The sequence below is a fragment of the Nomascus leucogenys genome, chromosome 14 (assembly GCF_006542625.1).
Source record: "Nomascus leucogenys isolate Asia chromosome 14, Asia_NLE_v1, whole genome shotgun sequence".
Taxonomy (NCBI): domain Eukaryota; kingdom Metazoa; phylum Chordata; class Mammalia; order Primates; family Hylobatidae; genus Nomascus; species Nomascus leucogenys.
The window spans coordinates 33,019,273-33,045,227 of record NC_044394.1 but is presented as its reverse complement, the minus strand read 5'-3'; the positions used below and the strand labels follow the sequence as shown (position 1 = coordinate 33,045,227).

Genomic DNA, 25,955 nt, shown 5'->3' with positions numbered 1-25,955 from the left:
CCAACCAAAAAAGAATTCTACAAGGACTTGAATGGCCTTCTGTCCTGTTTGGTGTGATTGTAAATGACAGTATTCGAGAATCTGACTTTCTTCAAAAAATAACTAATGCAACACCCTTAAGGGTAAGTTCGTAATCTTTTTTTTTTTTTTTTTGAGATGGAGTCTTGCTCTGTCACCCATGCTATGGTGCAATGGTGCAATCTTGGCTCACTGCAACCTCCACTTCCCGGGTTCAAGCGATTCTCCTGCCTCATCCTCCTGAGTAGCTGGGATTACAGGCACCCGCCACCATGCGCAGCTAAGTTTTGTATTTTCAGTAGAGACGGGGTTTCACCATGTTGGCCAGGCTGGTCTCAAACTCCTGACCTCAGGTGATCCTCCCACCTCGGCCTCCCAAATTGCTGGGATTACTGGCGTGAGCCACTGTGCCCGGCCACCATTTGTAATCTTTATACCATGTTAGAGCTAAAAGTGGCCTTAGAGATTAGATAGTGGAATACATTTTTCACTGAAAACTCAGACCCACCAAGTTCAGATATGTCTAGGATCACACAGTTAATTAGAGGTAAATAGTATCCTGATACTCTTTTTTTTCCTTTTTTTTTTTTTGAGATAGGATCTCACTATCACCAGGCTGTTATCTCACTGTTACCCAGGCTGGAGTGCAGCAGCGCAGTCACAGCTCACTGCAGCCTTGACCTCCCAGACTCGAGCAATTCTCCCACCTCAGCCTGTTGAGTAGCTGGGACTACCACTGCGTACCACCCACACCCAGCTAATTTTTTTTTTTTTTTTTTTGTAGAGGTGGGCTGCAATGAGGTGGCATGATTCTAGCTCACTGCAGCCTTGACCTCCGGCAAGTGATCCTCCCACCTCAGCCTCTCAAGTAGCTGGGACCAGAGGCACGCACCACCATACTCAGCAAAACATTTTTATATTTAGTAGAGACAGGGGCTTGCTATGTTGCTCAGTCTGGTCTTGAACTCCTGGCCTCAGGTGATTCTCCTGTCTCGGCCTCCCAAAGTGCTGGGATGACAGACATGAGCTACCGTGCCCAGCCTTAATATCATCTTCCAGGTGTGTGTACGTGTTTATTTATTTATTTTTGGCAGAGTCTTTCTCTGACGCCCAGGCTGGACTGCAGTGGTGTGATCTTGGCTCATTGCAAGCTCCGCCTCCCAGGTTCATGCCATTCTCCTGCCTCAGCCTCCTGAGTAGATGGGACTACAGGTGCTCGCCACCACGCCCAGCTAATTCTTTTGTATTTTTAGTAGAGACGGGGTTTCACTGTGTTAGCCAGGATGGTCTCGATCTTCTGACTTCGTGATCCGCCCGCCTTGGCCTCCCAAAGTGCCGGGATTACAGGCGTGAGCCACTGCACCCAGCCTACTTCCAGTTTTAATTCTGACATTTCTGACTTTTCTTAGGCACCCACACTGATGACATTTCCCTTGACAAACTCTGAATAATCCAGGGATGTGCTACTTAATTGATTGGATTTACTTGGACATGTCAAGTTTTCACAATTGTCCATGAGAGTGTGGTGTCTATATATATTTAAATATATATTAAATATATATTATATATGTTATATATACACACACACACACATATATATATTTTTTTTTTTTTGAGATGGAGTTTCACTCGTTGCCCAGGCTGGAGTACAATGGCATGATCTCGGCTCACCGCAACCTCTGCCTCCTGGGTTCAAGCAATTCTCCTGCCTCAGCCTCCCAAGTAGCTGCGATTGCAGGCATGTGCCACCATGCCCGGCTGATTTTGTATTTTTAATAGAAACAGGATTTCTCCATGTTTTTCAGTCTGGTCTCAAACTCTGAACCTCAAGTGATCCACACCCCTCGGCTTCCCAAAGTGGTGGGATTATAGGCGTGAGCCGCCGCACCCGGCCCAGTGTCTATATTTTTTAATACATAAGTTTGAAATGTTTGTGACTTTAAAACGTCATTGGATTGTGTTGGCTATCTGAAAGCTTCAAGACTAGAATAAAAATTTGAACTTAATATAGGAGCTGGTGACTTGATCAGAAAACCTATATTTTCAATCATTTTCTTTATTATCAGCCTATTAGAAATAAGATACAAACACGCCTGTAGTCCCAGCTACTCGGGAGGCTGAGGCAGGAGAACGGCATGAACCCAGGAGGCAGAGCTTGCAGTGAGCCGAGATCACGCCACTGCTCCAGCCTGGGCGACAGAGCGAGGCTCTTGTCTCAAAAAAAAAAAAAAAAACAAAAAAAAAACAAACAGATGACCAGTGCTCAAACCAAAACCTATGTGATCATGGTGGGGAACAATCAACTGTCAATCAGCTGCTGCTTCTAGATGTGAAAATTCACATATAGAAACCTAGCCTTTACTGCTGGATTCACGAGTTACAGTTAGGGACCACAGACCTTTTTCTTAAAACATACCCTCAAATCATCTAGTAACTAAGCTAAGGCTCTCCAACTTTTTTTTTTTTTTGAGATGGAGTCTCACTCTGTCACCCAGACCAGAGTGCAGTGGCGTGATCTTGGCTCATTGCAAACCCCGCCTCCCAGGTTCAAGCAATTCTCCCTGCCTCAGCCTCCTGAGTAGCTGGCATTACAGGCACCCACCACCACACCCATCTAATTTTTGTTTTTTTTTTTTTTTTTTTTTTTTTAGTAGAGACGGGGTTTTCACCATGTTGGCCAGGCTGGTCTTGAACTCCTGACCTCAGGTTATCTGCCTGCCTCAGCCTCCCAAAGTGCTGGGATTACAGGCATGCACCCCCTGCACCCGGCTGGCTTGTTTTGAGACAGTCTCACTCTGTTGCCCAGTCTGGAGTGCAGTGGTGTGATCTTGGCTCACTGCAGTCTCTGCCTCCCAGGTTCAAGCAATTATCATGCCTCAGCCTCCAAGTAGCTGGAATTACAGGCATGCACCACCATACCCGGCTAATTTTTTGTATTTTTAGTAGAGACAGGGTTTCACCATGTTTGCCAAGCTGGTCTCGAACTCTTGACCTCAGGTGATCTGCCTGCCTTGGCTTCCCAAAATCCTGGGATTACAGGCGTGAGCAACTGCGCCTGGACTCTGCAACCTTTTAATGGATGCCTGGACAGGCAAATAAGACTTATGGTAAGTAATAATATCTTTGTTTTAACGACTAAGTCTGAATCATTTTCACATTAAAACAAAAGAAGACCCTGTGCTTCAGCTATTCAAAAAGATATAGAAATTCTCGCTTTACAGATCCAAATAGGAAGAAGTTTTGAATCGAGTGCTTTTGAAACTGTTTGAATTAATCTTCTTTCCTAGTGTTCTGTTTACATCTAGAGCAAAAGAAGTGTGAATCCAACCTGCTAAGACCAGAGGCCCAGAGGGAGCAGTAGTAGCATGAGGAGGTGAACAGGAAATTACAGCTCAGGTCTCCCCAAGCCAGGTCAGCTCCAGAGAGGAGTTGGGGAGGTCTCCTCTCTGCCCTCTGAGTACTTGGAAGAGAGGGAAGAGTCTCATTTATGATGACCTTCTCCACACTTACCCAGTGCTCAGGACATTTTAAGTGAAAGGTAGCTTAATTGGCCCTCTAAGACCTCATTAAGATTCTGGCAATTTTAGTATTTGCAGTTCTGCTTTAAGTTAATATTTCCTTTCAACTCTGATGACATATCCTAGCTATTATTGTCTTTTGAGTCTTGCTTAAGAGTCCAGAGTTGATACCAAGTAGTTTAAAATGTTTTTCAAATCATCGAATACATGATTCTGGGGTAACTGGCTATTTGGGGGAAATGTTACTGTTCTTTTCTGATATCACACTTCAAAGTGAACTGGTGAAAAAATCATTCGTAACTGTATAGTCTCCTAAGCTGTGTTGCCTTGATTTGCCACTGCCCATAGTGACACTGCAGCTACTGTCAATGACACTTCACAGCCTTTTACTGCCTGCTGAAGCTGTGAGTGGCCACTGAAGTCAGGAAATAGTCAAATGCCATCTGACTTAGATTAATGGCAATGATCTTCAGATAATTCTAGAGGCCCTGGTACTGGGAGCTAATAACGTGATACCCAACTTTATGCCTCTCAAACTCCATCTCACAGAGCAGTGTGACTAATTCCCAATCAGTCCCTCCAAGGAGAAAGGCCAGGTAGAGAGTCTATCTGCACGAATCACCATCATAATCCCTTTTGTTGGCCCGCTTTTCACTGGGAGACTGGTGAGAGTTTGGAGGAAGAAGGCAGGGAGGTATATGAGGTGGTAATGAGGCTGAGTATATGTGAGTGGAGGGAAATAGCCTTCCAAATATAGAAGTTGGTCCTCGTGACAGCTGTCTGGTCTAGTACTTGGTGAAAGCTACGACTTTATACAACAAATTATTAGAAATGAGTAAGAGATAATCATAAGATGTAGGAAATTAAGAATAAGCAAAAGATATAAATAGGCAATTAAATACAAGTGGCCAATAAATATATGAAAAATGGTTTTATCTCACTATTGATAAGTAATACAATGTCAACTTTCATGTAAAATTGGTGAAATAATAAAAATAATTGTTCAGGGCTGGCATATTTCTTTATGCAATATGAATTTTATAAGTTAATATTGTATCCTGAAGCCTTGCGAAATTCACTTATTCTACTGGCTGTTCGTTAAGATTGCTTAGTATTTTTAGCAGACACAGTTGTTCACTGGATAGACCGTTTTACTCTCCCCACCGCCCTCTTCTTCCTCTTGCCTTAAGGTACTGGCTATGACCTGGAATGCAATGCTGAATAGGGGCAGTAAGAACACATATTCTTGCCTTGTTTCCCATCTGACAGGGAAACCACTCAGTCTCTTGCCATTAAGGATAAAGTTAGCTATAGGTTTTTTGTCAATGCCCCTTAATGAAGTTGAAAAACTTTCCTTTGCTGAGAATAGAATCAATGATGCACTGTCAGGTGCTCTTTCTCCATCTATGGATATGATTATATGGTTTTTTTCCTTTATTCTGTTAATATGGTAGATTTTCAAATGTTGAACCACCCATGAATTCAGAAGATAAATCCCTGTTGGTTTTGATGTATTATTCTCAGTATATATTGCTAGATTTGATTTACCAATACTTCAAGCAAATAAAAACTATAAACAAATTTTACATATATGCCCATGAGGAATCTGTCTGTAATTTCTCTTGTAATATTTTTGTCAGGAATTAGGGCAATACTGGCTTCATAAAATTATTTGAGAACTGTTCTGTCTGCTGTCTGAAAGAATTTATGTGGAATTGGTGGCTTTTTCCCCTTACATGTCTGAATTTATCAATGCAGCCATTTGGGCCTGAGAGATTTTTAACTACAAATTCAGTTTCCTCATTAGGTAGATGTCAACTCATAGTTTGTGTCTTTCAAGGAAGAACTTGTCCGTTTTGTTGAAATCATTAGCATAAGGTTTTCCTAATTGAAGGTCTGTAGGATCCATGGTGATGTCCTCTTTTTCATTCCTAATATTCGTATTTTTTCTTGCTCAGTTTTGTTAGGGGTTTATCAATTTTAAAGATATTTTCAAAAAAACTAGATTTTAGTTTCATTGTTTTCTCTATAGTTTTTCTTAATTCATTGATTTCTGCTACTTCTTTTTTCTTTCTTTCTTTTTTTTTTTTTTTTTTTTTTGAGGCAGAGTCTTGCTCTGATGCCCAGGCTGGAGTGCAATGGTGTGATCTCAGCTCACTGCAACCTCCGTCTTCCAGGTTCAAGCGATTCTCCTGCCTCAGCCTCCAGAGTAGGTGGGATTACAGGCACCTACCACCACGCGCGGCTAATTTTTGTATTTTTAGTAGAGATGGGGTTTCACCATCTCGGCCAGGCTGGTCTTGAACTCCTGACCTTGTGATCCACCTGCCTTGGCCTCCCAAAATGCTGGGATTGCCGGCATGAGCCACTGCACCCGGCCTTTTTATTTTCTTTCTTTGTCTTATCACTATACAGTCACCAGACTGGCTAAAATTGAAAGGACTGGCAATGCCAAGTGTTGGAGAGGATATAGAGCAATTGAAATTCTCATTGCTGGTGAGAATATAAAGTGGGCACAATCACTTAGGAAAAGTTTAACAGTTTCTTATAAAGACAAATGTACTTTATAAGACCTAGAACTTTTAATCCTATTTAGTGAAGAGAAATGGGAAACATTTACTAATAAAACCTCAAACAATTCAGGAATAGAAAGGCTTGAAATTCAGTGGAAATTGATAGGTCACACCACACTAAAAGTCACAGATGCATATTTATACTGAATTTGTTTACTAATAAAGTAACATCATGTTTCTATGAATAAGATTGTTCTGTCCTCCCAAGTCAATGGATTTCTAAGTGATCTTGATTAATTTCATGTCTGCAGTAGAAGTAGGTGGCATGGTGAATAGAAAGAAGTACACTGGAGATTCTATGCCAGTGGGTTGTAAGACCACCAAAATTGTTTAAAACAAGCTCTTCGGATTCCTCATTTGTTATTGAGGACAAGAGATGAGTCTCCTCTCCTTGGAATCAGATGTGTTCTCTTCCACATTACTTGTGAAGTAAAAAGTGGACCAGGCTTGCAACTCGTAAGAAGACTACAGCAAATAAAATGTCCAGGTAGAGTGTCTGCCTCCACTGGGTCTGCTAAAACAAAATACCACAGATTGGATGGCTGAAACAACAAACATCTATTTCTCAGAACTCTGGAAGCTGGGAAGTCCAAAAATCAAGGCATTAGTCTGGTGAGGACCCTCTTTTTGGTCCATAGACACTTTCTTGATGTATCCTCATATGGCAGAGAAAGAGATCATCTTTCTCATGTCCCTTATGATGGCACTGAACCCATTCATGTGGGCTCTACCCTCATGACTCTCATACTTCCCAAAGGCCCTACCTCCAAATACCATTACAGTTAGGATTTAGCCTTCACCATATGAATTGGGGTTGAAGGAGGGCATAAACATTCAGTCCATAGCAATGCCCTAAAGCATTCTACCTGTGACAATTCATGTAATTTCTCATTCAGGGAGAAAAAAAAACTGTCCACTATAACCATTTATATCAGCAGTTTTGTACAGTGATAAATAGCTCCTAGCTAGGAATTAGGAGACCTAGGTTCTTGTCCTGCTCCTATCATTGGTTGGCTTTGGAGTCTAGACTGAGGGCAAATCATCTAACCTCTCTGAATCTTAGTTTTTTTGTCCATAAAATGGAGATAATAAAACCAGGCACAAGATTAAAGTGGAATGATGTATGTGAAAGTATCACATAAAATAGAGTGTTATACAAATATACAGAATTATACCTGTGCATAAATTGTACTACCCAGGAGCCTGCCTGGGTAGATTCTCCTTAGAAGGGACAGATGGGCGGGGAGGGAGTGAAGAACCTGTATAGTTGTTCCTGTTCTTTAAGAAGAATGTCAGCTTTCAAGACCCCATCTGTTCCTAGCCAGACAAGAAGAAATTCTAGCTAGGTAGTTAGAGGCCCAAGAAATAGAGCTCCAAAAGAAAGAATAGGAAGACGGCTAATGAGAAGTATAAACAGCTAGGGCATGGGGGAGAGGAAGACATATGCATAGTTAGCAGCAGTTACATTTACTTCAATGTGACCTTAGGTCCAACATTAATAAACCAAATTTGAAATATTAATACGAACACTTAAATATATCTTTAGCTGTGACTGTTGCTATCAGCAGATTTTAACTTTGGTCTCCTTTGTTACTGACAATTCTTAGATTGAGACTTTTTAAAATTTTTTTAGACATAAGCCTTATGTTTTTCTTGTCTGTGGTTGTACTCAGCTTGGTGGGCTTTTTATTTTTATAACCAACTTTTATTTCAAAAAATAAAAATCTCAGTATTGTTTCTCTCACCTAGCATGATTTTAAGCTGCTTCCTTCAAAATATTAGCTGGTATTTGAAAAGTATTATAAAATATTTTTAGTATAAAGTTTATATTTCAATGTATATTTTATTACAAAATATTTTTATAATTTGGAATTCAAATGTTAATTGTAAAATTCAGTTGCACTTAAAGTTGCAATGCCTAGTGCTGGTCAAAAATAATACTAAGTCCTCTTTAAAAGTCTTGGTGAATTATAAAATGAGATTTTGATTTGTACATACCACCACTAACCTATTGTGAACAAAGTCATAATTTCATTAGAATGTACATATTTTTAATAGAATTTATAAAATCCCTTGGGCTTGCAGGCTGTATATATTATTGTAAGATGATAAATCCATTTCACCATTTAAAAAATTTCTGATTTTAAAAGTAACACTTATTGTAGAAAAAAATCTGAGTAAAGATAGAAAAATTCAATTTCTTTACTTAGAAGGTAATATTTTTCATTTTTTCTATACATCTTATTTTACGTATTTGAGCTCATAATGTATATAAACCATTCCAGTTCATCTTCCTTTTAACATTGTTCTAAGCATTTCCTTGAATCATCGACAACCCTAAATTCCTAATGGCTGTTTAAGTTTATCATATGGATATGCCACCATTTTCATATTTTCCTAATGTTGGATGCTTAGATTGTTTCTGGTATTCAGAAATTGTCACTAAGTTGTTAGAGGAATAGTATCTCTTTAAAAGTTTATATTTCTTTAATTACTAATTACATTTGAATGTTTTTGCAGGTGCTAGTCATTTTTTCCTTTTTTTTTTTTTTTTTTTTTGAGACAGGGTCTTGCCCTGTTGCCCAGGCTAAAATGCAGTAGCAATATCTCAGCTCACTGCAACCTCTGCCTCCTGAGCTCAAGCGATCCTTTCACCTCAGCCTCCTGAGTATCTGGGACTACAGACACACACTCCCATGCCCAGCTAATGTTTTTAATTTTTTATAGCGACAGAGTTTCACCATGTTGTCTAAGCTGGTTTTAAACTCCTGGGTTCAAGTGGTACTCCCATGTTGGCCTCCCAAAGTGCTGGCATTACAGGCATGAGCCACTGCGCCCAGCCTATGGTTTTTGTTTTGTTTTGTTTTGTTTTGTTTTTAATGAACCATTCCAATTTTTTATTCCAATGTTCCTAGTAGTACTTACTAATAATGCATATAGTCCTTTATATTAAGGATAATGACTATTTGGTAATATTTTTGGGAAATACAGTTTTGGTTTAATGTTTTTTTCTGGTAAAGTAATCATTAAATTTTGAAAATACAAATAAGAATATAGAAGAAAATCAGCTGGGTGCAGTGGTTCATGCCTGTAATCCCAGCACTTTGAGAGGCTGAGGCTGGTGGATCACTTGAGATCAGGAGTTCGAGACTAGCCTGGGCAACATGGTTAAATCCCGTCTCTGCTAAAAAAATATATATATAAAAATCGGGCCGGGTGTGGTGGCTCACACCTGTAATCCCAGCACTTTGGGAGGCCGAGGTGGGTGGATCACGAGGTCGGGAGTTCAAGACCAGCCTGGCCAATATGGTGAAACCCCATCTCTACTAAAAATACAAAAAAAAATTAGCCAGGTGTGGTGGCAGGTGCCTGTAATCCCAGCTACTCGGGAGGCTGAGGCAGGAGAATCACTTGAAACTGAAAGGCGGAGGTTGCAGTGAGCTGAGATCGTGCCACTGCACTCCAGCCTGGGCAACAAGAGCAAAACTCCATCTCAAAATAAAATAAAAAATACAGAAATTAGCCGGGCGTAGTGGCACACGCCTGTAATCCCAGCTACTCGGGAGGCTGAGGCAGAAGAATTGCTTGAACCCGGGCAGCAGAGGTTGCAGTGAGCCGAGATCGTGCCGCTGCACTCTAACCCTGGGCAACAGAGCTAGACTCCATCTCAAAAATATAATAAAAATTAAAAAAAGAACATAGGAGAAAATAAAACAGTCCATCAGGATTTCTAACATTAAATACACACACACACACACACACACACACACACACACACACAATATATATACATTTTTTTTTTTTTTGAGACAGGGTCTTTCTTTATTGCCCAGGCTGGAATGCAGTAGCATGATTATAGCTCACTGCAGCCTCAAACTCCTGGGCTCAAGCAATCCTCCTATCTCAGTCTCACAGGATGTGCCACCACACCCAGCTAATTTTCAAACCTTTTTTGTAGAGGCAGGGTCTCACTATGTTGCTCAGGCTATTCTCAAACTCCTGGTCTCAAGCGATCCTCTCATCTTGGCCTTCCAAAGTGCTGGAATTACAGGTGTGAGCTGCTGCACCCAGCCAAGTATAATTTTAATTGAATTAATACTTCATGTTCTTCATGGTATTCTGCTTAGTTCGTGTAACAATATAAAATAAAAACTGTATTAAATACTTTACATTTAAAAATACCACATAGTATTCCATTATATAGATATGCCAGAAATAGTGCCTTAAAGATGGACCTTTAGTGTTGCATCGTTTACTACTCTAAACTTTGTGATGTTCTTAAGATAAATTATAAATGGAATTGCTGGGCCTGAATGTACTCACACCTTTAACTTCATACAAAGGATCCTTCCAAAAGGCGAATTCAATTCCCATTAGCAGCATTTAGAATGCCTGTTTTCTTATAGCTCACTAAAAATGGATATTTCTATTTTTCTTAACTTTGAGGTATAGTTTACATGTAATAAATGGACTCATCTTAAGCATAGAGTTCAATTAGTTTTGACCAACATATATGTACAGCCATGTAACCACCATCCCAATCAAGATAGAGAATGCTTCCATCACCCCTAAAAAGTTCCCTCTTGCACATTTGCATCAGTTCCCCTTCTCACCCCAGGCCCTAGATAACTACAGATGTTTCCTGTCAGTGGTTACATTCTGTCACTATGTAGATGGATTCATACAGTATGTATTTTGGGGGCCTAGATTCTTCTGCTTAGCATGTCTTTGAGATCCATCCCTGTTGCTGCTTGAATCAGCATGTCTTCCTTTATTGTTCAGCAAAAGGCCATTTTATAAATATACCAAAATTTGCCTATCAACAGGTGAATAAACATTTGGGTCAATTCCAACCTGGGGCTATTGTGAATAAAGCTGCTGTATGCTTATATAGGTCTTTAAGCCATGACTCTCTAAAAAGAGGTAATTCACTTTCATACCTGGGAGGTCTGTGGACTCCGCGTGTATCATCCACTATTTCAAATCAAGCGAATTTCCCAAAGGAAAGCCTAGATCTTGTTTTGGGATCAAATTAGCAGGATGAGGCAATGGTGCAAGATATAATTTTGAGAGCATCTTGGAAAGCTATCTGGGAAGCACCTGATCACCCTCCTCCTGTATCAGCAAGAAGCATAAGACTCCTAATGCTCACTGCCTTCCTGTGTCCACGTCTTCTGGCTCCAGACAAGTCTAAGAATCCTGCCAAGTCAGTTCCTGTCCCCTCCCATGACAGGGGAGGGTCAGAGGAGAAAATAACGACAGGCATCATGTGGTTTAATGCCAGATCCCCTAAATAGCTCCAGAAGGCAGTAGCAGGGTCAGGCTACCCTGCAGGCCACTTGAGCATCTGCCCAGTGGCCTCCAGGGTATTCCATGTACTCTTCTCAGCTGCAAGAGAAATGTGTACTTTATACCTCAGGAGAGTTCTGTGCAGTGATTTACAAGGCCTACCTTCTGGAAGTAGAATGCAAACTTCTTAAGAGCAACAATCCTGCCTTATACAAATTTTTATACATGCAAGGTACATAGTAGATACTCAAATATGGTTCTGGATAATGTATAATCTAAGCCCAAGATGTAGGCATGGACTCCTGACTTATAAGTATTCAATGTTTAATAGTCAAAGGATTATAAATCATGCTGCTATAAAGACACATGCACATGTATGTTTATTGCGGCACTATTCACAATAGCAAAGACTTGGAACCAACCCAAATGTCCAACAATGATAAACTGGATTAAGAAAATGTGGCGCATATACACCATGGAACACTATGCAGCCATAAAAAATGATGAGTTCATGTCCTTTGTAGGGACATGGATGAAACTGGAAACCATCATTCTCAGCAAACTATCTCAAGGACAAAAAACCAAACACCGCATGTTCTCACTCGTAGGTGGGAATTGAACAATGAGAACACATGGACACAGGAAGGGGAACATCACACTCCGGGGACTGTTGTGGGGAGGAGGGATGGGGGAGGGATAGCATTTGGAGATATACCTAATGCTAAATGACGAGTTAATGGGTGCAGCACACCAACATGGCACATGGATACATATGGAACAAACCTGCACATTGTGCACATGTACCCTAAAACTTAAAGTATAATAATAAAATTTTAAAATAGTTAAGATAGGGCCTTAAACACTTCCAATGAAATGTTTTTGGTTATCACTTTGAATGAAATATTTTTCTTTGGAATTGAAACTAATGATGGAAATTATATCTTATGTAGATGTATTGTAGATAGGTTGTTTTGTACCATTGTATTTTGAGAAAAGCCAGTAAACTTTATTCCTTCTCTTCCCTTGGCCATTCCCCTTCTGTAGCAGCGACCATTTCGTGGGTGAACATGGGGGTTTGTTTTAGAGACAGAATCTTGCTTTGTTGTTCAGGCGATTCTGGAACCCCTGGCTTCAAGCTAGCATCCTGCCTCAGCCTGGGATTACAGGCGTGAACCACTGCACCTGGCCAGCAGGGGCCATTTTAGAGTAAGCTTTACAATTCTAAGTTTTCAAAAAATTAAACTTGAAAAACAAGATAAACTTTGGAGTTATTTTTATTAAAAGCAGTATGATAGCAAGTGGCACATTTGCAAAGGGAATCAGATTTTATAGACAAGAATGGTTTGCAGACAGCTTTTTAGGAAAATATGTCCCATCATAAAGGAGGGAGCTAGACCACTAAAGGAAAGGCTTCCGAGCCTTGCAGACCAAGAGAAACTGGACCGGGTCTGCTTGATTATCCGGGAGCTACGTCACTAATGTTAGCTCTCATCTATTGCTCGTGGCAGAATGAGGTTTTTTATCAGGCATGTTTCTCTTCCCTCAGTTCACAGACATTGGGACCTTCGAGACGGTGTGGCAAGTCAAGTTCTACAATTACCACAAGCGGGATCACTGCCAGTGGGGAAGCCCCTTCTCCGTCATTGAGTATGAATGCAAGCCCAACGAGACACGCAGTCTGATGTGGGTGAACAAGGAGTCCTTCCTCTGAAAGTGGCTCTTTCTGATGCTGCTGGACAATCTTTTCAGAAATCTACTTTTAGATAAACCAGCGCAGGCCTTAAACAAGGCATGCCACACCTTTGCTTTTCCCCATCTGGTACTAATGACCTACTAGCCCTGGTTATTTTGAAAGTGTAATTCCCCTCTGACACAATATCCCTCACATACAAGATGGTGATGTACCACCCCCGAGAATATTCCCATCTGTATTTTGTGCTGATGTTCCTGCATCCAGTTGTTCTCAGTCATACTTTTGACCACTCGTGACTGGAGTTCAGTGGCACCTGGCAGGCTTGTCCTGCTCTTGACCATTCCACTGACTATGGTGTTTTGTTTCCAAGTTAAGTGATTCCTCCTTTTTTGTTGTTCAATGTTAAATTTAAAAATAACAATGTGTATGGGTCCTCCCATGTGTAATATGGTAACATGTAACTTGCAGTGTTTGCCAGCTTTCAAAGCAGGCTTTGTGAAAATGTACAAACAGCAGTGAATGGGACTCAAATGTTGTGCTTCCTATAAACACCTCCGCTCTTTCAGGGAAGGATGATAACAAACTAGAAGGACAAATACATACGTATTTATAACGTATTAAAACTCAAAATTTTAAGTAGCTTAAGGTATTGTGCAATGGCCTAGCCTAGTAGAAATGGGGGAATAGCATTGCTGTGGACCATTGTTAAAGTGACAGGAGTTGTAGGGTTACCCCTTTGACAAGCTTCCATAGTCTTCAGACACGCACATTGATGGCATCCCTACAGTCTTCTTGAACTTTGTAAAACTGCATATGGACCTGTAATCAACTTTTGATATTTCTTAATAAAGGCATTGAAAATCATGCCCTGACTTGCATTATTAATTTGGGCAATAAATATCTAGCAGGTGAATCCCTGCTCTAGGCCAGCTTCACTCAGGCCTCTATGCTACAGGATGAGGGGGATGTATCCGGAGTAGAATTAACACACCTATTCATGAATCAAGCCTGACCTTTTAGCAGGATTGCTCCAGCCAAGTTTAACAGGGCTAGCACAGGCCCAGGTGCTTGGTGGGCAATCAAAAAATGCTTGTTCCTATCTCTCTCCTTTACTCTTTCTGTGGTGACCCCTCCCCAGTTGGTGAGCTACGTGGCTCAGTAGCAGGAGAGCAATGGTGCTATTAATAGTGTGTGTACATCACAGTTGAGGCCTCCTTGCCTACTTCCAGCACCTTGCACAAAGCCCATATACCATACAGTTTAAGGATAAATTCCGTAAGAAGGAAATAAACTTCCTCATGAAAAGTAACATGCTGTTTTCCAATAATGTAATATTTACTTGGGCAGCACAAATCCTATTGTGTCAGAAAAAGTTGGTTGGGGATTGTTTGTTTTTGCTACCTGTAAACCCTTCTTATAAGAAAATGCAAGCTACTGGGAGTATTTTAAAAAGTTGATTCATTGTAGAACAATTTGAAAGGCTGGCACTCAACACCTTTTCTACCTCCAAATAGCTTACCTGCAGTGATGCTGTACAGCCACCAGGGAACAGCAATGCCTTGCCTTTGGGGATCATAAATGATGTTAAAGGAGTATAACATGTTTCTCAATAAGCTTGTTTTTTTTTTTAAAGTCTTCATTACAATTGCTAAAACATAAGTACTAACCCATTCCTAATCACCATTTTTTAAAACCAACACTCAATTATTTGAACAGACATTGAGATATTTAAAACAATGGATTTACTACAGAGGCTTTTCTTCCAGAATATCCAATAGAAATGCAGAGTGAATAAAAGGTTTAAAATAAAAAGTGGGAACTACACATTTTAACTTAATATTTACTAATTTGATTAGTAAATATTTTCACTGGTGAAACAGGTTTTCAAGCCAGTGACTAGAGCTTGAGTATTTGTGTCGAGGGTGGAGACATTATCATGACTTTTGCAATAATCCACACTTTGTTTTTTTTCTTTTTTTTGAGACGGAGTCTCACTCTGTCACCCAGACTGGAGTGCAGTGGCATGATCTCATCTCCCTGCAACCTCCACTTCCTAGATTCAAGCAATTCTCCTGCCTCAGCCTCTTGAGTAGCTGGGATTACAGGTGTGCACCACCACGCTCGGCTAATTTTTATATTTTTAGAAGAGATGGGGTTTCACCATGTTGGTCAAGCTGTTCTCGAACTCCTGACCTCGTGATCTACCTGCCTTGGCCTCCCAAAGGGCTGGGATTACAGGCGTGAGCCACTGAGCTGGGCCCATGCTTTTTCTTTTTAACTAAAGCCTTTATTTAGAGTTTGAAATGAGTCAAGGCAGACTCGGAGGAAACATGTCCTGGGATAGCTGAGCTGTTATCACTGTCCCACAAATGAGCCAGAAGATGAGCCCTGGCAGAGCACCTGGAGTGTGGGAGTCCTGCTCACATCCTGGATGGTCACCACACCTTTCTCTGCCTCAGTTTGCTTATCTCTAAAACAAAGGGTTAGACTAGTAGAATTCTGAAGCCTTTTAAGAGTTATGGTTTGTTCCTCTTTTATACTCCTTTAAAAAAAAAGCGGGGGGGGAGTGTGTGTGCATATCTGTGTATGTTGTATGTGTATGTGTTCCCTTAGGGCCAGAAGTAAGGTTGAATCAAGGGAGGTGGGGAGGAGATGGAGATGAAGTAACAGAAAAACTTAACAGCTAATCTGCATGTTAAGTGATCTCTCCTGGCTTATACTGTTCTACTTATGATTGGGCTCCAGCCCAGTCTCTCTGGCTACTTCTCACATAGCTCTCCTCCTACTCCAAAATTTGAGTGCTCAGCTATATCGAGCTGCTGAGTTGTAACTTTGCCCCTCAGCCATCTGGAAGGGCTATTTTTATACAAGTTGTAGCCACGTCCCTCTACCTCCAAGCATCAGATGGCTACCCAGAAGCTTGAGGAACTAGGCCATCCTTCCAATTATGATGATGACTAAAACACTTTTGAACAGGTGGAAGAATAGAAATGCCTTGAGTTTATATTTTGTGACACCTCACTTACTGAGAAGTCACTTATCCAGCCATCTAAACTATCTGGATCACAGTTAAGAACAGAAAACATGCCAAAAAATAAAGATCCCTGTCACAGATGTCACAAAGTCCATTCACTAAAGGCTTGGGTCTTCTCTCAAGGCCTCTTGACTCCTATTTTAGACACAATTCTAACATGTGGAGTGATCTGGCTTCTGACTCTTATGAAATTGGAAGTAGAACATTAGAGGGAAGAAGACAATTTGTAGAGGTAGATATACTGAAAATATTACTTTTTTCAGAGAGGACAGAGAAAACTATAAAAAGCAGACAAAGTAAGTCAAAAGAATAGTAGATGGGGACATCTCTATCCTGTAGGTACATAATCCTGTATTAAACCACAGTAGTTTCTGTATATATCAAATAAAAATTGATAAGCATAATGATATTCCTGATTCATTTAGAAAGAGGGCCTATTATCATCAGTAATGTATCATAGTTCAGTGTTTAAAAGCTCAGATTCTCCGCCAAGCACAGTGGCTCACGCCTGTAATCCCAGCACTTTGGGAAGCTGAGGCGGGTAGATCACTTGAGGTCAGGAGTTCAAGACCAGCCTGGCCAACATGGCAAAACCCCATCTCTACTAAAAATGTAAAATTTACCCAGCATGGTGGTGCCCGCCTGTAATCCCAGCTACTTAGGAGGCTGAGGAAGGAGAATCACTTGAACCCAGGAGGAGGAGGTTGCAGTGAGCCGGGATCACGCCACTGCACTCCAGCATGGGCTTCAGAGGAGACTCCTTCTCAAAAAATAAAAAATAAAAAAATAAAAAAAAATAAAAGTTCAGATTCTGGGCGAAAATACCTCAATTTAAATCCTGGCTCAGCTGTTTATTAGCTGTGTGGTCTTAGGCAAGTCACTTAATACCTCTGTGCCTCAATTTTCTCATTTGGAAAATGGAGATAATAGTATTTACCTTGCAGAATGGTTATGAGGATTGAATAAATTAACGTACATTAAACCTTTAGAACAGTTCCTGGCACATAACATCATTATTTTGGTATATTTCATTAAAAAAGAAAGGGAGCCCGGACATGGTGGCTCATGCCTGTAATCCCAGCACTTCGGGGGGCCAATGCAGGTGGCTCGCTTGAGCCCAGGAGTTTGAGACCAGCCTAGGCAACATGGCCGAACCATGTCTCTATGAAAAACACAAAAATTAGCTGGGCGTGGTGGTGTGCAACTGTGGTCCCAGCTACTCAGGAGACTGAGGTGGAAGGATCTCTTGAGCCCTGGAAGTGGAGGTTGCAGTCAGCTGAGATCCTGCCACTACACTCCAGCCTGGGTGACACAGCAAGACTCTGTCTCAAAACAAAAAAGAAAAAGAAAAGGAGCGATATGTTTTCAAACAAAATTATTTAAAATGCCAAGAGAAAAATTAAAGGAGTTTAAAAAATAAACCTTATTTTCCTAAAATATTCCATGAATGGATTTCAGATAATGGCCAAAGGTTATACTCCATTTTGATGCTTGGAAAGGTAACATTTTCAACTATTTAAAAATAGTTTAAAATAGTATATTTTAAGATATGCTAGAAAGACTTTTTCCACAAACAGGCATCTTAAGTCTCCTATATAAAGACATAGTTTTGAAGAATATACAAACATCAAGACAGAATCAGAAAACTTAAGATTTTCTGATTAAAAAGGTCAAGGTCAAGAATGATGTCGATTTCTTTTGTTATTTCTTTTAATCCTCTTAACAGCCCTGTGAGGTAGGCAAGATGTGTCATGTCTCCATTTTACAGAGGAAAAATGTCTCAAAGATTCAAAAATAAGGCTCAAATTTAAACAGCTCATTTTATAAGAAGCTGCTTTACTTGATCTTTAGTTTTCGCATTTATGAAATGGTGGTAATAACATTCACTTCACAACATGTGTTAGGATTAAATGATATATCACACATAAAGCTCCTTTTCTTCTCCCCATCACTGTTCTCTTGACGAATGTATTTCATTTAAAATCACCTCATTACCTGCCCACTCTCCTGCAGTGTTTGTTTTTATAACCTGGTAGTTTTGCCTTAATTTATTTGCAGCCTAATAGGTAACTTGTTTTCCCAAAGAAAGTTACTGTGGATATATTAATTGTTGCCAACAATTGTTGCCAACAAACAGAAGTATTCAGTTGCTAGAAACTCATTTGTCTATAGTTCTCTTTATAGCAAATTACTTGCATATAATCTTTTCTCTCTTTGAAGCCATGTTAACTACTGTTAGAGCACTAGGTAAGACTAAAATTTTTCCTTAACAAGTAGGGTATTTCATTTCCCACTTGCTAACAAATGAAAAATACAGTATTTTTGGCCCTACACTAGTACTTTAACAGTAATCCTGACAGGCATTCTAGTCTCTGGTCACATTGAATTTCTTATTCTCCTGCAGATCTACCAAGTCCAAAGTAGTTTCCTTGCCACTGCATGGCCTGTTCCCTCTGCTTGGAACGCCCTACTCCATTTCCTACCTTGCAAACGCCTTGGAGTGCCAGCTTAAATGTCACTATGAAGTCTTTCCTGACTCCTCTAAAACGTTGAGTCAAGAAAAATATTGAAATACTGTTTACTCACATATTTTATTATCCTATTTCTGAAAAGCTTTACCACCCTCAACCTAACTTCTGCTTTTCTTAAGATCTCTGGACGGCTTCCACATCTTCTTACTGACTCAGGGAAAATGAGCTGACTCAACAAAAAGGTGATGAGATTCTAGAAAGAGCTGGCTGGCTGGCTGGCTGGCTGGCTGGCCGGCTGCAAACCAACCAGCAAGAAGTTTGCAATCTGTTAGCCTTTATGGGGTTAGTTCTCCCGCTCCTTTTAAAGGAGACTAAAAGAAGGAAAGTGGATAAGAAAGAAAAAAGTTTCTGAATTCTTTTACTGACGTTGCTTCCAGTGAATTTGCCTTGTCACATTTGTATTATTAATGATAGTCCTAAAGTATGTTATTCTTTGAAGTTTATGAAGTTGTTTATTTTCATCAGGGTAATCACTTGTGCTGCTTACCAAATGTTTCCAGCCCTCCCCCATTGAAGCACATGATAGCATCTGACCTCCATGGCCTGGGCTAAGGCCATGTGCTGGTAGCTCTGGCCAATGAGTTGTAAGCAGAAGTGACACATGTCATTTCAGGATGAAATTATCCAACAGTCTGTGCAATGCCAACAGAACTTTCTTACCCTTTGCCATAGCAAATAGCCACTTTCAAGATGATTGATCACCTTAGGCCCTGGAGTGAGAAGATACGGCATGGAACCCTAGCCACCTTTTGTTGGACCCACAGCATAAGTGAGAAATAAACTTTTCTCCCAATATTTTATTGTGAAAAATGTTGAAATGTATAGAAAAGTTGAAAGACTTGCATAACACACATTCCCATATCTATCACCTGGATTTCACAGTTAACATTTTGCTATATTTGCTTTATCCCTTATCTGTCCTTTATGTTGTATCAATCTGCTTTTTTAGGGTGGAGAGATGAACAAGAAACTATTCTATAAACCATCACTGAGATTCTGGGGTTGTTCATAACTTCAGCATAACCTTGCCTTTCCTGATCCACATCTGGGGAATCCAGATCACCTACTCTCCTTTTCTGCTGAAGACAGTAAAGTAAAACTTCTCCAAAAAGAAAAAAGTAATGGTTTGAAGTTGGTTCTAAGAAATCATTTCCTGCCAGGGAAAGTTAGAAGTCACAAAGCGGATTAGGAGAAGGATTAAACCATCTTTTTTTCCTTCCATGGTCTTAAAAAATAAGATAAATTATGACTGACCTAGTTTCGATGAGGCTGTATTTGGAGGTAGAGAGATGAATTAAATGGGGAAAGGAAAGACAAAATTAGCATTCATTGACTATCTTTTGTATGGCAGACATTTTATATATATGATTTCATTTAATTTTCAAAATCACCCTGAAAAGTACATATGATTTCCATTTTTAAAATGAGGCTATTAAGCTCAGAGAGGTTAGGCTACCTGCTCAAGGTCACAAAGCTAGTGTGAGTAGAGGAGACAGAATGAAAATCCAAATCGGTATGACTTCAACACACTTACCCTCATCTAGAAGTTTATAGACCTTTGGCCTCTGACAGCCAAGGGTATTTCCTCCCACTGAAATGACCATCCCAAGGGGGACCATGGCCCAAAAGGTAACAATGGTGTTAGCGGCAACCTCCCTCCATGCTTGAAGCAGAATTTGAAATGTTGAAATTATTTGACAAAAATATTTTTTGAATGTTCAGAAAAGTTCAACAAGCCCACTAAACATAGGAGCATTGTGAATTTCCCAAAACTGAAACAGCTGATTTTTCCTTTACTTTTATCAGATAGTCACTTTCTTTGACAAAACATATATTTTAAAATACTAATGTTGTTTTTTCCAACTCAAAACCCAGTTGGAATCTTTATCTTTTCCAAGTTTATTTTTTATACTTGTGTTTGGTGTGAAGTAGATCTATATAATGTGTATATGAGTGTGTGTGTGTGTGTGTGTGTGTGTGTATGTGTAAGGTCCTTAATTTCCCCAAATCTAGATGGTTACACTTTGAAATGTAATTCATATGGCCACATTGAGAGTCTATTTTCAGAATTTTCATGGCTACAAGCTAATGATTTTGGATTCCTATTGTTAGTCTAAAAATAATGGGTATGGTAGACATAACTTTAAATCATCAGGCTTCCACTCAGGGAGTCTATCCTGGGCTAGATAGCTCCTGCTTGACAGGGTTGGAGGGGATAGCTAACCAAATTTGCCTGAAAAGACAACCTAAGTACCTATATAGGTAATGGGAATTTGTCCTCACCCTATAGAAATAATCTAACCCTGAATGACAAGTTTCTTCAAACAATTGAACACAGACTATATTTAATTTTCTATAGCATTTCACCTTTCCCTGGAGATTTTTATAAGATTAAAGCCTTAAAATAAAGCTTGGATACACTCAAAAAGGTAGCAGGAGGGAGCTTTCTGGGGTGATGGAACTGTTCTGTATCCTGATAGCGGCAGTGGTTGAATGAATCTATACATGTATTAAAATTCATATGTCTGTACACACACGTGCACACATACCTCTGGTGGACATCTGCTGCTAAAGGTTCTGCCTTTCTTTCTTTCTTTCTTTTCTTTTCTTTTTTCTTTTTCTTTTTTTTTTTTTTTGAGACAGGGTCTTGCTCTGTAGCAGCCCAGGCTGAAGTGCAATGGTGCAATGTTGGCTCACTGCAGCCTTGACCTCCCAGTCTCAAGTGATCCTCTCACCTCAGCCTCCCAAGTAGTTGGGACCACAGGCGGCCACCATCACGTCCAGCTAATTTTTGTAGAGATGGGTTTCTCCATGTTGCCCAGGCTCGTCATGAATATTCTGCCTTCTGATCAAAAGCCTAATCCACGTTTACCATTGTCTCTGCAAAATCCCTGAAGATTGATTGTATGAAGGCATTGCTTTGGCCAATGTGGTCTTTGGCAGTTCTGCATTGTGTAGAACCTGTGAATCTTTTTGGAGCTTATCTATCTTGGGAGGGAGATTTTCTGAGCAGACTTGAAAGCAGGGGTGGAAGCCACCTGCTGAAGACAATAATGAGCATTTGGGAGGGTGGGTGGGGAAAATGAGACAGCGCAGAGGGGAGGGGGCTGGAAGGGATCCCACTCCCTCGCTCCTGCCTGCATCTGGTGCCCCAGGAGCTGCTCTTGAGCAATGCCTCTCTAATGAGTTGGCGTGAACTTGTGCTTGTTCCTCCCTCAGGGAACAAGAGAAGACAGGCTTAAAGCTGCTAAAATGCTTGGAGAACATCCAAAGAGAAGCTTGACACAAATGCAATGTATTAGTGAAAACAGCTTGGGCCTGGCTAAATAGTGGCTATTTTAACAAAACAAACATATGGGAGTTGACGACAATTGTCCTTACAAAGAAACAACCTAGTCCCCTACACAGAGCTTGATGCTTCTCTATAGTCTTCATGGAATTCGCTTCACTGTGGTTTTCTTTTTTTTTTTTTTTTTTTTTTTTTTTTTTTTTTTTTGAGACAGAGTCTCACTCTGTCACTCAGGCTGGAGTGCAGTGGCACAATCTTGGCTCACTGCAACCTCCACCTCCCAGCTTCAAGTGATTCTCCCACCTCAGCCTCCCAAGTAGCTGGGACTACAGGTGCACCACTACCACAGCGGGCTAATTTTTGTATTTTTAGTAGAGATGGGGCTTCACATGTTGGTCAGCTGGTCTCGAACTCCTGACCTCAAGAGATCTGCCTGCCTTGGCCTCCCAAAGTGCTGGGATTACAGGTGTGAGTCACTGCACCCAGGCAACTATGGTTTTCTCAAACTTATTCTGGTATCTATTTATTTTCAGGAGTGCCTGGAACAACAACCCCAAGAGATCTCTCTTACATGTGAATGTGAAGAATAAGCACATTCTTCAATGTGTGCCATCATGAGGAACAAATGTTCTTTTTTTTTTTTTTTCCAAATTATTTGCTTTGCATTCTAGGGGAGGGCTTCTCAAAGGCCATCAGAATTATTGGGGATGCTTGTTAAAATGTAGATTCCTAAACTCTACCTTTTTAGACCTGTTAAATTGAGCAAACTCTCTGAGAGTAAATCCAAAGCATCTCCATTTTATTAAGCACTTTAGGTGATTCTTATCATATTAAAGTTTGGAAAACACTACCCTAGGGTTTACTCACTGTACCCCTTCTTATTAAAGTTCAGTTATTCATTCAATAAGCATTCATGTGCCAGGTCCCCTGGGGGCAGGAGATGGCAATAGGAGTGTGATAAGTAATCAAGTTGCTTACAGCCAAATAATTACAATAAAATGAGGCAAGTGCTATACTAGAAAAAATACAAAATACATTAAAGCATAGAGGAGGAGTCTGTGGGAATTGGAGGCAGCTTCATAGATGATATTTGAGCTGCTTTCAGGCACAGAGAAGGTACTGCAGGGTATTGGCATGTGAAAATAGATGATCCGCTCTGGAAGAAGAAACTCTGTGTGGCTGGAGCATAGGGAAGAGAGAGGCATGGGCTGGGGCGAGGCTATGAGGAGCCTTCTACACATGCTGAGCAGTTTAAGTTTAGTTCTACAGAAAGTGGGAACCAGAGGAAGTTTTTAAATATTAAATGATAGAATGATATTTGAGTTATGAAGCAATATTCCTGGAGGCAGTTTGGAGGCAGGAGATAAGAACAGAGTCTTCTGCAGTGGCGAGGGGTGAGGAAGCTAAATGAGGATGATGGCAGCTGGGGTCTCTGAGGTGGAGTAACAGACGATGAGATTACAGGAGGGAAGGAGGAGGTGGGAAGCTGACCATGTCTGATAAAGGCTAGTCTGAGTCAAGAACCTCATCCAGGGAAGGCATTTTCAATAGCCAGATAACTCTTCCAGCTCAGAATCTGAAAGCAGACCTGATACTTGAGCTTATGAGCAAATCCTAGTGTCTGGGCCCATTAGCAATAGTTTCTACTGTGCTAGAGAATAAGTTTAAAGATATTTGTTAAGTGAAAAACATCACCCATAAATATATGATTAAATGATTCCATTTATGTTTTCAAAATGTTAAGCACATAGAGAGAGAGAGAGAGAAAATGGAGGAGAGAGGCTGAAATTTAAGGAAGTGCATAGGAAAGGCACTATTAATAAGGAAGAAGAGTGGGGTTGGGAGATACTGGAATTGAAGGACCCTTGACAATTTACTCTGAATTCTTGTGCATGCTTCAATTATTTTAAACAATGAGTTTTATTGATGTATTGCTTTTAAAATTTTTTAAAGCAATTTTTAAAAAGATGCTTACACATCTTCTTGGCTACCACTAGGTGGTACTAGTGGCAGGACAGATTGGACAGCTTTTAAGCTTCCTGTGTTCATCCATGACATCTGCATATCCATCAAATTTTAGACACCTGCATGTGGGTTTAACTTCTTAACTTTATAGAGTAAAACAAATTACCTTGGCCAATTATTATTAGCATGTGTCTTCAGAGCTTAGGGGTCAAGGTCCACAGACTATTTTTCTTTCTCCTTCAATATAACATGTAGTATTTTCTATACTTAATTTGTATCAAAACATTTACAAGTGTAAAAAAGTGTTCTTTCTGCATCAATATAAGCTGCACACAGTTTGGTTCACATATATCTAGATATTTCTCAAGCTCTCCACTTTACAATGATATTCCCAATCCAAATTTTAATCACATGCACAAAAAGAATGAAACTGTGCTGGCACCATTTACCTGTTCTCCCTAATTCCAAGACTGGCTTTTCTTTCCAACCACTTACTTTTAATTATTTTAGGCTGTCATGTTTTCCATCACCTCGGTTGACATGGCAGGAGACAAAAGTGTTGCCACATCCTCTTTCTACACACATCCACGTTTATTGCAACCCATGATAATGCAGCATTTGTGATTTCACTTCTGGGGGCTTTTTTCCTTTTAAGCAGAGTATATTGCCTCTTATATCATGGAATAGTCTGAACTAGCTACTGTATTTTCCTTTGTATGAAAACAACACTTCATTCCAAAACGAGATTCCCAATACTGGAGTTTCCATAGTTTAGAAGGGACACAGTGAAAACACTCACGTACGGATACGCACGGGGCCAGCCTGGCACACGCAACGCTACTCAGTCCTAATAGGTGCAAAGCCAAGAGGTGCCTGCAGTGGCTCTGACTTGGCTAAGACATGCTCCTGGTTGTAATCCTCACTGAGTATAGCATGATTCTTCACCCCCTTACCCCACCCCACCCCCAAACCCCGTCACTTCCAGCAGGGGCAGTTTGCAGAGATAGTCTTTGGATGGAACCCAAGAAGAAATTGACCAAGGTTATACAGTTGTATTTGACACTCCCTGAGTAGTCAGTTGAGCCACCAATAAATACTAGAGAAGAAAATCAGGAACATTCCATGCATAGGATATTAGCTATTAAATGGATATTAGCCACTATCCGTCATTAATAATAACAAAGACTATTTTTTGTTTGTTTGTCTTTTGAGACAGAGTCTTGTGCTGTTGCCCAGGCTGGAGTGCAGTCGTGCCATCTCAGCTCACTGCAACCTCCGCTTCCTGGGTTCAAGAGATTCTCATGCCTGAGCCTCCTGAGTAGCTGAGATTACAGACGCCCACCACCACGCCTGGCTAATTTTTGCATTTTTAAGTAGAGATGGGTTTTCACCACGTTGGCCAGGCTATTTCAAACTTGCACCCTCAGGTGATCTGCCCACCTCAGCCTCCCAAAGTGCTGGGATTACAGGCGTGAGCCACTGCACCTGGCCATGAAGACTACTGTTTACTTGAACTGTTCCTATTTGCCAAGCCCTGTGCTAAATTCTTCATATATTTTCTCTTACTCAATTTCTTCAACTGCCCTAAAAAGTAGCATTGTTGCTACCATTTTACAAATGTGAAAACAGGGACTTGGAAAGCTTCAAGCGACAGGTTCACACTTATCTATTTTCAAACCTTGTCTTCTTAATTCCTATCCTATTCTGAAGACAGTTAAGGGCTCTAATTGTTCAGAGATTTTTGCGTATTCCCATTTAATAGACTGCTGAGGACCTTACTTTTTCCCCCCTCATCCCCTAGTTCACTACCCTTTTCAAAGGAGAGAGACAAGTTCAAAGCAAAAAAGTAAATGTAAACCTATCCATATGCTTTGTATTGACATTCAGCCTTAGTTATACATTTATTTGAATACAAGAACTATACTTTTCTATTACATTTGTCTCCCTTCAGCACCTCCCATAATGTTCCGCCCACAGCAGTTTCTCAACACTCTGTTACTTCAGTAACTGGCTGGCCCCTTGTTCACATTTGGGGTCGAGAAGGT

General features: G+C 40.4%; 1 protein-coding gene across 4 annotated transcripts in view; it reads left to right on the top strand.

Moving 5' to 3' along the window:
- CNRIP1 (cannabinoid receptor interacting protein 1) overlaps nucleotides 1-23,676 on the top strand; it is a 36,684-nt gene extending 13,008 nt beyond the window's left edge. For 3 of the 4 annotated variants that reach the window (XM_030827946.1, XM_030827945.1, XM_012501115.2), the window contains one exon: nucleotides 12,945-13,955. In XM_030827946.1, the coding sequence (XP_030683806.1) occupies nucleotides 12,945-13,109 (165 nt within the window). In that variant the 3' untranslated portion in view covers nucleotides 13,110-13,955. Of the gene's footprint in view, nucleotides 1-12,944; nucleotides 13,956-22,478 lie in introns of those variants that run through there. The other variant, XM_003262480.3, reaches the window with a different exon arrangement.
- Nucleotides 23,677-25,955: the final 2,279 nt, after the last annotated feature.